Source organism: Scyliorhinus torazame, chromosome 9, assembly GCF_047496885.1.
Source record: "Scyliorhinus torazame isolate Kashiwa2021f chromosome 9, sScyTor2.1, whole genome shotgun sequence".
In the NCBI taxonomy this organism is placed as follows: Eukaryota; Metazoa; Chordata; class Chondrichthyes; order Carcharhiniformes; family Scyliorhinidae; genus Scyliorhinus; species Scyliorhinus torazame.
Window position 1 is genome coordinate 7,442,268 of NC_092715.1, and position 12,513 is coordinate 7,454,780.

General features: G+C 53.8%; 1 protein-coding gene across 1 annotated transcript in view; it reads left to right on the forward strand.

The window, feature by feature from the left end:
* LOC140429943 (ciliogenesis and planar polarity effector 1-like) overlaps nt 1–12,513 on the forward strand; it is a 687,141-nt gene that overhangs the window by 434,693 nt on the left and 239,935 nt on the right. Inside the window, exon 24 of the mRNA XM_072517533.1 lies at nt 5,793–6,114. Coding sequence (XP_072373634.1) covers nt 5,793–6,114 — 322 coding nt within the window. The remainder of the gene's footprint in view (nt 1–5,792; nt 6,115–12,513) is intronic.

The window sequence follows — 12,513 nt, forward strand, 5'->3', positions numbered from 1 at the left end:
CACAAGTAGGCTTCAATGAATTTACTGTGAAAAGCCCAGACTTTGGGTCTGTTCTCAAAGAACAAAGAAAAGTACAGCACAGGAACAGGCCCTTCGGCCCTCCAAGCCCGTGCTGACCATGCTGCCCGACTAAACTACAATCTTCTACACTTCCTGGGTCCACATCCCTCTATTCCCATCCTATTCATGTATTTGTCAAGATGCCCCTTAAATGTCACTATCGTCCCTGCTTCCACCACCACCTCCGGTAGCGAGTTCCAGGCACCCACTACCCTCTGTGTAAAAAAACTTGCCTCGTACGTCTCCTGTAAACCTTGCCCCTCGCACCTTAAACCTGTGCCCCCTAGTAATTGACCCCTCTACCCTGGGAAAAAGCCTCTGACTATCCACTCTTTCTATGCCCCTCATAATTTTGTATACCTCTATCAGGTCGCCCCTCAACCTCCGTCGTTCCAGTGAGAACCAACCGAGTTTATTCAACCGCTCCTCATAGCTAATGCCCTCCATATCAGGCAACATCCTGGTAAATCTCTTCTGCACCCTCTCTAAAGCCTCCACATCCTTCTGGTAGTGTGGTGACCAGAATTGAACACTATACTCCAAGTGTGGCCTAACTAAGGTTCTATACAGCTGCAACATGACTTGCCAATTTTTATACTCAATGCCACGGCCAATAAAGGCAAGCATGCCGTATGCCTTCTTGACTACCTTCTCCACCTGTGTTGCCCCTTTCAGTGACCTGTGGACCTGTACTCCTAGATCTCTCTGACTTTCTATACTCTTGAGGGTTCTACCATTCACTCTATATTCCCTACCTGCATTAGACCTTCCAAAATGCATTACCTCACATTTGTCCGGATTAAACTCCATCTGCTATCTCTCCGCCCAAGTCTCCAAACGATCTAAATCCTGCTGTATCCTCTGACGGTCCTCATCGCTATCCGCAATTCCACCAACCTTTGTGTCGTCTGCAAACTTACTAATCAGACCAGTTCCAGCCCTCCAATCAGAAAAGCACCCTTCCATTGCTACTCTCTGCCTTCTATGACCTATGATGTGGAGATGCCGGCGTTGGACTGGGGTGAGCACAGTACGACGTCTTACAACACCAGGTTAAAGTCCAACAGGTTTGTTTCGATATCACTAGCTTTCAGAGCGCTGCACCTGAGGAAGGAGCAGCGCTCCGAAAGCTAGTGATATCGAAACAATCTGTTGGACTTTAACCTGGTGTTGTAAGACTTCTTCTGACCTAACCAATTCTGTATCCACCTTGCCAGCTCACCCCTGATCCCGTGTGACTTCACCTTTTGTACCAGTCTACCATGAGGGTCCTTGTCAAAGGCTTTACTGAAGTCCATATAGACAACATCCACTGTCCTACCTGCATCAATCATCTTTGTGACCCCCTCGAAAAACTCTATCAAGTTAGTGAGACACGACCTCCCCTTCACAAAACCATGCTGCCTCTCACTAATGCGTCCATTTGCTTCCAAATGGGAGTAGATCTGTCTGAGAGTGAGAGAGACAGATTCACACAGCGAGTGGTTAGGATCCGGAATGTTCTGTCTGAGAGTGAGACAGATTCACACAGCGAGTGGTTAGGATCCGGAATGTTCTGTCTGAGAGTGAGAGAGACAGATTCACACAGCGAGTGGTTAGGATCCGGAATGTTCTGTCTGAGAGTGAGAGAGACAGATTCACACAGCGAGTGGTTAGGATCCGGAATGTTCTGTCTGAGAGCGAGAGAGACAGATTCACACAGCGAGTGGTTAGGATCCGGAATGTTCTGTCTGAGAGTGAGAGAGACAGATTCACGCAGCGAGTGGTTAGGATCCGGAATGTTCTGTCTGAGAGTGAGAGAGACAGATTCACACAGCGAGTGGTTAGAATCCGGAATGTTCTGTCTGTGAGCGAGAGAGACAGATTCACACAGCGAGTGGTTAGGATCCGGAATGTTCTGTCTGAGAGTGAGAGAGACAGATTCACACAGCGAGTGGTTAGGATCCGGAATGTTCTGTCTGAGAGTGAGAGAGACAGATTCACACAGCGAGTGGTTAGGTTCCGGAATGTTCTGTCTGAGAGTGGGAGAGATTCACACAGCGAGTGGTTAGGATCCGGAATGTTCTGTCTGAGAGTGTGGCGGAGACCGATTCACACAGCGAGTGGTTAGGATCCGGAATGTTCTGTCTGAGAGAGAGAGAGACAGATTCACACAGCGAGTGGTTAGGATCCGGAATGTTCTGTCTGAGAGTGAGAGACAGATTCACACAGCGAGTGGTTAGGATCCGGAATGTTCTGTCTGAGAGCGAGAGAGACAGATTCACACAGCGAGTGGTTAGGATCCGGAATGTTCTGTCTGAGAGCGAGAGAGACAGATTCACACAGCGAGCGGTTAGGATCTGGAATGTTCTGTCTGAGAGTGAGAGACAGATTCACACAGCGAATGGTTAGGATCCGGAATGTTCTGTCTGAGAGCGAGAGAGACAGATTCACACAGCGAGTGGTTAGGATCCGGAATGTTCTGTCTGAGAGTAAGAGAGACAGATTCACACAGCGAGTGGTTAGGATCCGGAATGTTCTGTCTGAGAGTGAGTGAGACAGATTCACACAGCGAGTGGTTCGGATCCGGAATGTTCTGTCTGAGAGTGAGACAGATTCACACAGCGAGTGGTTAGGATCCGGAATGTTCTGTCTGAGAGAGAGAGACAGATTCACACAGCGAGTGGTTAGGATCCGGAATGTTCTGTCTGAGAGAGAGAGACAGATTCACACAGCGAGTGGTTAGGATCCGGAATGTTCTGTCTGAGAGAGAGAGAGACAGATTCACACAGCGAGTGGTTAGGATCCGGAATGTTCTGTCTGAGAGTGAGAGAGACAGATTCACACAGCGAGTGGTTAGGGTCTGGAATGTTCTGTCTGAGAGTGAGAGAGACAGATTCACACAGCGAGCGGTTAGGATCCGGAATGTTCTGTCTGAGAGTGAGACAGATTCACACAGCGAGTGGTTAGGATCCGGAGTGTTCTGTCTGAGAGTGAGAGAGACAGATTCACACAGCGAGTGGTTAGGATCCGGAATGTTCTGTCTGAGAGTGAGAGAGACAGATTCACACAGCGAGTGGTTAGGATCCGGAATGTTCTGTCTGAGAGTGAGAGAGACAGATTCACACAGCGAGTGGTTAGGATCCGGAATGTTCTGTCTGAGAGTGAGAGAGACAGATTCACACAGCGAGTGGTTAGGATCCGGAATGTTCTGTCTGAGAGTGAGAGAGACAGATTCACACAGCGAGTGGTTAGGATCCGGAATGTTCTGTCTGAGAGTGAGAGAGACAGATTCACACAGCGAGTGGTTAGGATCCGGAATGTTCTGTCTGAGAGTGAGAGAGACAGATTCACACAGCGAGTGGTTAGGATCCGGAATGTTCTGTCTGAGAGTGAGAGAGACAGATTCACACAGCGAGTGGTTAGGATCCGGAATGTTCTGTCTGAGAGTGAGTGAGACAGATTCACACAGCGAGTGGTTAGGATCCGGAATGTTCTGTCTGAGAGAGAGACAGATTCACACAGCGAGTGGTTAGGATCCGGAATGTTCTGTCTGAGAGAGAGACAGATTCACACAGCGAGTGGTTAGGATCCGGAATGTTCTGTCTGAGAGTGAGAGAGACAGATTCACACAGCGAGTGGTTAGGATCCGGAATGTTCTGTCTGACAGTGAGAGAGACAGATTCACACAGCGAGTGGTTAGGATCCGGAATGTTCTGTCTGAGAGTGAGAGAGACAGATTCACACAGCGAGTGGTTAGGATCCGGAATGTTCTGTCTGAGAGTGAGACAGATTCACACAGCGAGTGGTTAGGATCCGGAGTGTTCTGTCTGAGAGTGCGGGAGACAGATTCACACAGCGAGTGGTTAGGATCCGGAATGTTCTGTCTGAGAGTGAGAGAGACAGATTCACACAGCGAGTGGTTAGGATGCGGAATGTTCTGTCTGAGAGTGAGTGAGACAGATTCACACAGCGAGTGGTTAGGATCCGGAATGTTATCATAGATTATCATAGAATTTACAGTGCAGAAGTAGGCCATTCGGCCCATCGAGTCTGCACCAGCTCTTGGAAAGAGCACCCTACCCAAGGTCAACACCTCCACCCTATCCCCATAACCCCATCCAACACTAAGGGCAATTTTGGACACTAAGGGCAATTTATCATGGCCAATCCACCTAACCTGCACATCTTTGGACTGTGGGAGGAAACCGGAGCACCCGGAGGAAACCCACGCACACACGGGGAGGATGTGCAGACTCCGCACAGACAGTGACCCAAGCTGGAATCGAACCTGGGACCCTGGAGCTGTGAAGCAATTGTGCTATCCACAATGCTACCGTGTTACCGTTCTGTCTAAGAGAAAGAGAGACAGATTCACACAGCGAGTGGTTAGGATCCGGAATGTTCTGTCTGAGAGTGAGAGAGACAGATTCACACAGCGAGTGGTTAGGATCCGGAATGTTCTGTCTGAGAGTGAGAGAGACAGATTCACACAGCGAGTGGTTAGGATCCGGAATGTTCTGTCTGAGAGTGAGAGAGACAGATTCACACAGCGAGTGGTTAGGATCCGGAATGTTCTGTCTGAGAGTGAGAGAGACAGATTCACACAGCGAGTGGTTAGGATCCGGAATGTTCTGTCTGAGAGTGAGAGAGACAGATTCACACAGCGAGTGGTTAGGATCCGGAATGTTCTGTCTGAGAGTGAGAGAGACAGATTCACACAGCGAGTGGTTAGGATCCGGAATGTTCTGTCTGAGAGTGAGAGAGACAGATTCACACAGCGAGTGGTTAGGATCCGGAATGTTCTGTCTGAGAGAGAGACAGATTCACACAGCGAGTGGTTAGGATCCGGAATGTTCTGTCTGAGAGAGAGACAGATTCACACAGCGAGTGGTTAGGATCCGGAATGTTCTGTCTGAGAGTGTGGTGGAGACAGATTCACACAGCGAGCGGTTAGGATCCGGAATGTTCTGTCTGAGAGTGAGAGAGACAGATTCACACAGCGAGTGGTTAGGATCCGGAATGTTCTGTCTGAGAGTGAGAGAGACCGATTCACACAGCGAGTGGTTAGGATCCGGAATGTTCTGTCTGAGAGAGAGACAGATTCACACAGCGAGTGGTTAGGATCCGGAATGTTCTGTCTGAGAGAGAGACAGATTCACACAGCGAGTGGTTAGGATCCGGAATGTTCTGTCTGAGAGAGAGAGACAGGTTCACACAGCGAGTGGTTAGGATCCGGAATGTTCTGTCTGAGAGTGAGAGAGACAGATTCACACAGCGAGCGGTTAGGATCCGGAATGTTCTGTCTGAGAGTGTGGTGGAGACATGGCTTTCAAAATTGAATTGGATTATTATGTGAAGCAAAATAATGTGCAGAGATATGGGGAGAGGGTGGGGGTGACACTAGCTGAGTGGCTCTATGGAGGGCTAGAAACACACACAGCGGGCTGAAAGTGCGGTAGTAATTCTATGATTCTGAATTGAGACATTGGCCCCCATTCGAGTGAACGTGTCCGCCAGCTGAACGGGATTTGTGTGAGTTTGGACTGGAGCAGTTTAAGCTGACCTCGGGTTTTGCCCAGTAGAAGCTGTCAGTCCACGTGGCGTGTGTTAGGAATAGTGAAGTGTGCGGCAACAAAATCCGGGGAGGGGTTTCCGCAGCAGTTAGATTGAGGTCGTTGTGGAGTTAGGTGAACTTACAGAGGTGAAAGTAGATGGCGTTGGTGAACGCTGAAACCTCTTTTGTTTCTCAGGTCCCGATGGAGAGGAGATGATGTCAGTCTTGCTGCAGGATCTGTATCGACAGAAGGTGAAAATGCTGAAACGGATCGTGCAGAGCATTGGCCCCACTGAACAGCACGTATGGGAACGAGCTGAAGAGAGTTTGAGGGACCAAGAAGACCAGCCGTACGATTGGTTTTCCTTGGGGACAAGTTTGAGCAGAAGCTCTTTGACAGACACCAGAAGAAGCCAGAACCAGGGTGATGGAGACACGAGCGACAATATATCGGGAGAATGCCAGGATCTCAGTGAATGGCAGGACAGTATCCAGCAGCTGACAGGCACTGGCCACAGGTAACTCACGTGGGCCACTTTGAGATGCAGCTGGGGAGGGGTAGCATCTGGGATCCAGTTAACAAATAGGAATCCCAGAGTGAGAAACAATGTCAGGAGGTACCTGTGTCCTCAACAGACTAACCCGAGTTCTGGAATCAGGGAAGGCAGGGATACAGTTTGGTGGAATTGAGGAACATGGGGAGTGGCTGGGGAGGTGGGGTTAGGGGGTACGGGCGCAGGATGGTCGGTGTGTACATGGGGAGAGGGGCATGGAGCAAGGCTCAGGGAGATCCCAGAGCCTGTAACACAGAGCTTGGGCTGAGAATTAGAAAGTGTTTGTCGTGCCGTGCAGCACCAAGAGAGAATGGAACCATTGCCCCTTGATGTTGACTGAAATTACTGTCCCCATCACTGAGTCCCCCACTATCAGTAATTAAACTGGACCAGCCACATCAATACTCTGGTACAAGATTGCATTTTTAAAATTCATTCCTGGGATGTGGCTGTCGCTGGGCTGGGTCAGCATTTTTACCCTTGGTTTGCTCGGCCATGTCGGAGGGCATTTAGGAATCTACAGATTGGAGTCACATGTAGGCCAGACCAGGTAAGGACGGCAGGTTTCCTTCCCGACAGAGAACCAGATGTGTCGTTACAAGAATCGGCAATGCTTTCTTTGTCATTGTTAGGCTTCCAATGACAGATTTTTATGCAATTCAAATTTCACCATCTGCGGTGGTGGGATTTGAACCCCGGCCCCCAGAGCATTACCCTGGGTCCCGGAGCATTACCCTGGGTCCCAGCTCCCAGAGCATTACCCTGGGTCCTGGAGCATTGCCCTGGATCCCAGCTCCCCAGAGCATTACCCGGGATCCCAGCTCCCCAGAGCATTACCCTGGATCCCAGCTCCCAGAGCATTACCCTGGATCCCAGCTCCCAGAGCATTACCCTGGATCCCAGCTCCCCAGAGCATTACCCTGGATCCCAGAGCATTACCCTGGGTCCCAGCTCCCAGAGCATTACCCTGGATCCCAGCTCCACAGAGCATTACCCTGGATCCCAGCTCCCCAGAGCATTACCCTGGATCCCAGCTCCCAGAGCATTACCCTGGATCCCAGCTCCCAGAGCATTACCCTGGATCCCAGCTCCCAGAGCATTACCCTGGATCCCAGCTCCCAGAGCATTACCCTGGATCCCAGCTCCCCAGAGCATTACCCTGGATCCCAGAGCATTACCCTGGATCCCAGCTCCCCAGAGCATTACCCTGGATCCCAGCTCCCCAGAGCATTACCCTGGGTCCTGGAGCATTACCCTGGATCCCAGCTCCCCAGAGCATTACCCTGGATCCCAGCTCCCAGAGCATTACCCTGGATCCCAGCTCCCCAGAGCATTACCCTGGATCCCAGAGCATTACCCTGGATCCCAGCTCCCCAGAGCATTACCCTGGATCCCAGCTCCCCAGAGCATTGCCCTGGATCCCAGCTCCCAGAGCATTACCCTGGATCCCAGAGCATTACCCTGGATCCCAGCTCCCCAGAGCATTGCCCTGGATCCCAGCTCCCCAGAGCATTACCCTGGATCCCAGCTCCCCAGAGCATTACCCTGGATCCCAGCTCCCAGAGCATTACCCTGGATCCCAGAGCATTACCCTGGATCCCAGCTCCCCAGAGCATTGCCCTGGATCCCAGCTCCCCGGAGCATTACCCTGGATCCCAGAGCATTACCCTGGATCCCAGCTCCCCAGAGCATTACCCAGGATCCCAGCTCCCCAGAGCATTACCCTGGATCCCAGCTCCCCAGAGCATTATCCTGGATCCCAGCTCCCAGAGCATTACCCTAGATCCCAGCTCCCCAGAGCATTACCCTGGATCCCAGAGTATTACCCTGGATCCCAGCTCCCAGAGCATTACCCTGGATCCCAGAGCATTACCCTGGATCCCAGAGCATTACCCTGGATCCCAGCTCGCAGAGCATTACCCTGGATCCCAGAGCATTACCCTGGATCCCAGCTCTCCAGAGCATTACCCTGGATCCCAGAGCATTACCCTGGATCCCAGCTCCCCAGAGCATTACCCTGGATCACAGAGCATTACCCTGAATCCCAGCTCCCAGAGCATTACACTGGATCCCAGCTCCCAGAGCATTACCCTGGATCCCAGCTCCCCAGAGCATTACCCTGGATCCCAGAGCATTACCCTGGATCCCAGCTCCCAGAGCATTACCCTGGATCCCAGAGCATTACCCTGGGTCCCAGCTCCCAGAGCATTACCCTGGATCCCAGCTCCCCAGAGCATTACCCTGGATCCCAGAGCATTACCCTGGGTCCCAGCTCCCAGAGCATTACCCTGGATCCCAGCTCCCAGAGCATTACCCTGGATCCCAGCTCCCAGAGCATTACCCTGGATCCCAGAGCATTACCCTGGATCCCAGCTCCCAGAGCATTACCCTGGATCCCAGAGCATTACCCTGGGTCCCAGCTCCCAGAGCATTACCCTGGATCCCAGCTCCCAGAGTATTACCCTGGATCCCAGCTCCCAGAGCATTACCCTGGATCCCAGCTCCCCAGAGCATTACCCTGGATCCCAGCTCCCCAGAGCATTACCCTGGATCCCAGCTCCCAGAGCATTACCCTGGATCCCAGAGCATTACCCTGGATCCCAGCTCCCCAGAGCATTGCCCTGGATCCCAGCTCCCCAGAGCATTACCCTGGATCCCAGCTCCCCAGAGCATTACCCTGGATCCCAGCTCCCAGAGCATTACCCTGGATCCCAGAGCATTACCCTGGATCCCAGCTCCCCAGAGCATTGCCCTGGATCCCAGCTCCCCGGAGCATTACCCTGGATCCCAGAGCATTACCCTGGATCCCAGCTCCCCAGAGCATTACCCAGGATCCCAGCTCCCCAGAGCATTACCCTGGATCCCAGCTCCCCAGAGCATTATCCTGGATCCCAGCTCCCAGAGCATTACCCTAGATCCCAGCTCCCCAGAGCATTACCCTGGATCCCAGAGTATTACCCTGGATCCCAGCTCCCAGAGCATTACCCTGGATCCCAGAGCATTACCCTGGATCCCAGAGCATTACCCTGGATCCCAGCTCGCAGAGCATTACCCTGGATCCCAGAGCATTACCCTGGATCCCAGCTCTCCAGAGCATTACCCTGGATCCCAGAGCATTACCCTGGATCCCAGCTCCCCAGAGCATTACCCTGGATCACAGAGCATTACCCTGAATCCCAGCTCCCAGAGCATTACCCTGAATCCCAGCTCCACAGAGCATTACCCTGGATCCCAGCTCCCCAGAGCATTACCCTGGATCCCAGCTCCCAGAGCATTACCCTGGATCCCAGCTCCCCAGAGCATTGCCCTGGATCCCAGCTCCCCAGAGCATTACCCTGGATCCCAGCTCCCCAGAGCATTACCCTGGATCCCAGCTCCCCAGAGCATTACCCTGGATCCCAGCTCCCCAGAGCATTACCCTGGATCCCAGCTCCCCAGAGCATTACCCTGGATCCCAGCTCCCCAGAGCATTGCCCTGGATCCGTAGCTCCCCGGAGCATTACCCTGGATCCCAGAGCATTACCCTGGATCCCAGCTCCCCAGAGCATTACCCAGGATCCCAGCTCCCCAGAGCATTACCCTGGATCCCAGCTCCCCAGAGCATTACCCTGGATCCCAGCTCCCAGAGCATTACCCTGGATCCCAGCTCCCCAGAGCATTACCCTGGATCCCAGAGCATTACCCTGGATCCCAGCTCCCAGAGCATTACCCTGGATCCCAGAGCATTACCCTGGGTCCCAGCTCCCAGAGCATTACCCTGGATCCCAGCTCCCAGAGCATTACCCTGGATCCCAGAGCATTACCCTGGATCCCAGCTCCCAGAGCATGACCCTGGATCCCAGAACATTACCCTGGATCCCAGCGCTCCAGAGCATTACCCTGGATCCCAGAGCATTACCCTGGATCCCAGAGCATTACCCTGGATCCCAGCTCCCCAGAGCATTACCCTGGATCACAGAGCATTACCCTGGATCCCAGCTCCCAGAGCATTACCCTGGATCCCAACTCCCCAGAGCATTACCCTGGATTCCAGCTCCCCAGAGCATTACCCTGGATCCCAGCTCCCAGAGCATTTCCCTGGATCCCAGAGCATTACCCTGGATCCCAGCTCCCCAGAGCATTGCCCTGGATCCCAGCTCCCCGGAGCATTACCCTGGATCCCAGAGCATTACCCTGGATCCCAGCTCCCCAGAGCATTACCCTGGATCCCAGAGCATTACCTGGATCCCAGCTCCCAGAGCATTACCCTGGATCCCAGAGCATTACCCTGGGTCCCAGCTCCCAGAGCATTACCCTGGATCCCAGCTCCCAGAGCATTACCCTGGATCCCAGAGCATTACCCTGGATCCCAGCTCCCAGAGCATTACCCTGGATCCCAGAGCATTACCCTGAATCCCAGCTCTCCAGAGCATTACCCTGGATCCCAGAGCATTACCCTGGATCCCAGCTCCCCAGAGAATTACCCTGGATCACAGAGCATTACCCTGGATCCCAGCTCCCAGAGCATTACCCTGGATCCCAGCTCCCCAGAGCATTACCCTGGATCCCAGCTCCCCAGAGCATTGCCCTGGATCCCAGCTCCCCAGAGCATTGCCCTGGATCCCAGCTCCCCAGAGCATTACCCTGGATCCCAGCTCCCCAGAGCATTACCCTGGATCCCAGCTCCCAGAGCATTACCCTGGATCCCAGAGCATTACCCTGGATCCCAGCTCCCCAGAGCATTACCCTGGATCCCAGCTCCCCGGAGCATTACCCAGGATCCCAGCTCCCCAGAGCATTACCCTGGATCCCAGCTCCCCAGAGCATTACCCTGGATCCCAGCCCCCAGAGCATTACCCTGGATCCCAGCTCCCCAGAGCATTACCCTGGATCCCAGAGCATTACCCTGGATCCCAGCTCCCAGAGCATTACCCTGGATCCCAGAGCATTACCCTGGGTCCCAGCTCCCAGAGCATTACCCTGGATCCCAGCTCCCAGAGCATTACCCTGGATCCCAGAGCATTACCCTGGATCCCAGCTCCCAGAGCATGACCCTGGATCCCAGAGCATTACCCTGGATCCCAGCTCTCCAGAGCATTACCCGGGATCCCAGAGAATTACCCTGGATCCCAGCTCCCAGAGCATTACCCTGGATCCCAGCTCCCCAGAGAATTACCCTGGATCCCAGCTCCCCAGAGCATTACCCTGGATCCCAGCTCCCAGAGCATTACCCTGGATTCCAGAGCATTACCCTGGATCCCAGCTCCCCAGAGCATTGCCCTGGATCCCAGCTCCCCGGAGCATTACCCTGGATCCCAGAGCATTACCCTCGATCCCAGCTCCCCAGAGCATTACCCTGGATCCCAGAGGATTACCTGGATCACAGCTCCCAGGGCATTACCCTGGATCCCAGAGCATTACCCTGGGTCCCAGCTCCCAGAGCATTACCCTGGATCCCAGCTCCCAGAGCATTACCCTGGATCCCAGAGCATTACCCTGGATCCCAGCTCCCAGAGCATTACCCTGGATCCCAGAGCATTACCCTGGATCCCAGCTCTCCAGAGCATTACCCTGGATCCCAGAGCATTACCCTGGATCCCAGCTCCCCAGAGAAATACCCTGGATCACAGAGCATTACCCTGGATCCCAGCTCCCAGAGCATTACCCTGGATCCCAGCTCCCCAGAGCATTACCCTGGATCCCAGCTCCCCAGAGCATTACTCTGGATCCCAGCTCCCAGAGCATTACCCTGGATCCCAGAGCGTTACCCTGGATCCCAGCTCCCCAGAGCATTGCCCTGGATCCCAGCTCCCTGGAGCATTACCCTGGATCCCAGAGCATTACCCTGGATCCCAGAGAATTACCCTGGATCCCAGCTCCCCAGAGCATTACCCAGGATCCCTGCTCCCCAGAGCATTACCCTGGACCCCAGCTCCCCAGAGCAGTACCCTGGATCCCAGCTCCCAGAGCATTACCCTGGATCTCAGCTCCTAGAGCATTACCCTGGATCCCAGAGCATTACCCTGGATCCCAGCTCCCCAGGGCATTACCCTGGGTCCCAGAGCATTACCCTGGATCCCAGCTCCCCAGAGCATTACCCTGGATCCCAGCTCCCCAGAGCATTACCCTGGATCCCAGAGCATTACCCTGGATATCAGCTCCCCAGAGCATTACCCTGGATCCCAGCTCCCCAGAGCATTACCCTAGATCCCTGCTCCCAGAGCATTACCCTGAATCCTAGCTCCCAGAGCATTACCCTGGATCCCAGCTCCCAGAGCATTACCCTGGATCCCAGCTCCCCAGAGCATTACCCTGGATCCCAGCTCCCAGAGCATTACCCTGGATCCCAGCTCCCAGAGCATTACCCTGGATCCCAGCTCCCAG